Raw genomic sequence first — 1,701 nt, 5'->3', positions numbered from 1 at the left:
AATCGTGGTGCAGATCCTAACAGCCAAAACTGACTCAGTCCTTTATCTTCCTGCTATTGTTACGGTAGACTGGAGCATGCCCTCCTGTCTCTCCAGCCCCAGCGTTTCCCCACCAGGCTCTACTCGGTTCCCTAACCTGAAGGAAGTGTTCGCTGGCGTGACCAAAATGTTGCGCACGACTGGCTTGCTGTCCCCTTGCAGGCTGGTGAGAGAGCCCTGTACCTAGGCCACGCTAAGGTGGTTACAATTCTCTTGGAACACGGCGCCCTGGCGGATGCCAGAGACAATGTTAGCAACCCCAATTTGAAGCCGTCACCATGCCTGCAGGCGTGGTTCCAAGGCTTGGAAGGGCTTCAAGGTGCCATGACTTGGCAGGAAGACATTGAAAAAGATCTTTATATTCAAACTTATGTCGTTGGTTTATCGCCAACGGTCATACCACATGGAATACACCGGCTCTCGTCCGATCGCCGCAGTTAAGCCATGTTGGGCCATGCTAGTACTATCGTGGGTGACCAGATGGGAATACATCCCCTCCTACTAACTAGTCTCAAACAGAATCACAAGGTTATGCCCAAGTCAAAGCAAATCGTGACAAATGGTAACAAAGTCGTGGCATGATATCAAAAAGTCATGAGCAACTGCAAAACAATCACAACTGTTCCTTTCGAAATCGTAAGCAACACTCAATTTTTTTCGGTGATGAAATCGCGAGGATCATTCAATTTGAGCTGCGCAAAGCAGCTGATGCTGCTCGGCGAGCTCGAGCCTGAGCTTTGTCACGTTGTAGTAGCAACCGCTTATTTTCACATGTAGATTTAAAGTCATTCACGTTAGCATCGTCTTCTTGGCTGGCGGCAACGGCTCGAGCAGTCTGGCGGCGAGTTCGGGAGTTGTCGACAGCCATGTCCATGATTGGCGCGAGCTCGAAGGATTCACGCCTGTGTCTCAAGATTCCGCCAGTTGCAGCCCTGATCTGGTCATAGTCTTGTTTGTCACGAATGCGTAGCTGGTCGCGGCGAGCTCGAGCCTCATCTTCATTTACGGCGCCATCCTGCCAGGCTTTCATGTACCTGTGTGTGTCACGGATTGCTCCTTTCAACATATCTTTTCTCAGGTAGGATCCAAAAACAACGTTGAGAATCTTCTCGAGCCTCTCTGAGAGGCGCGTGTAGCCAAAGCTTGATGAACGCGCGCGAATGCCTTCTGCAGCATATTTGACGGAACCAAAAACGGTCTCAATGGGAGCGAAGTCGGGCTGGTATTTTGGCGTTGGGACAACAAGAACCGGACCACCGTACAGCTCACGATCCAACTCATAGTAAATGAGCGGTGAGTAGCGCTCATCAGTTTCTGGAATTGTGCTTGAGGCGCGCACAAACACCTTTTTCGTATGTTCAACACCATGAGAGCCGGACATGAGACTGAGAGCTTTATAATGATGTGGCACATTGTCCCAGGTCACGACCAGAAGACCTGAGCCATACTTTTTTCGCCAGGCAGAGATTGTGCCCTCCAAATAGCGCTGTGAACTCTCGCCTGTACTATTGCCAATGTTGGTACGCAAGAAAACGATCTCTCCGGAGTAGGCCAATGCTGCAAAGAAAGAGATCGACGAACGAGGCGCTGGTGCCACACTCCTTGCTTGTCCTTGAACGACCCAGCCTTTGTGTCGCGTTGCTTGGGTAGTCATCCAGCTTT

At 50.6% G+C, this 1,701-nt stretch overlaps 1 protein-coding gene across 1 annotated transcript; it reads right to left on the bottom strand.

The window, feature by feature from the left end:
* Positions 1-721: 721 nt before the first annotated feature.
* MONBRDRAFT_13106 (uncharacterized protein) lies at positions 722-1,420 on the bottom strand (the record flags this gene model as incomplete). Its single annotated transcript, XM_001751006.1, has 1 exon — positions 722-1,420. One exon carries the CDS (start codon positions 1,418-1,420, stop codon positions 722-724), a length of 699 nt encoding a protein of 232 aa, XP_001751058.1.
* Positions 1,421-1,701: the final 281 nt, after the last annotated feature.

This window comes from Monosiga brevicollis, genomic scaffold (assembly GCF_000002865.3).
Source record: "Monosiga brevicollis MX1 MONBRscaffold_73 genomic scaffold, whole genome shotgun sequence".
Taxonomy (NCBI): Eukaryota; class Choanoflagellata; order Craspedida; family Salpingoecidae; genus Monosiga; species Monosiga brevicollis.
This window is presented reverse-complemented; position numbering and strand designations above follow the sequence as displayed.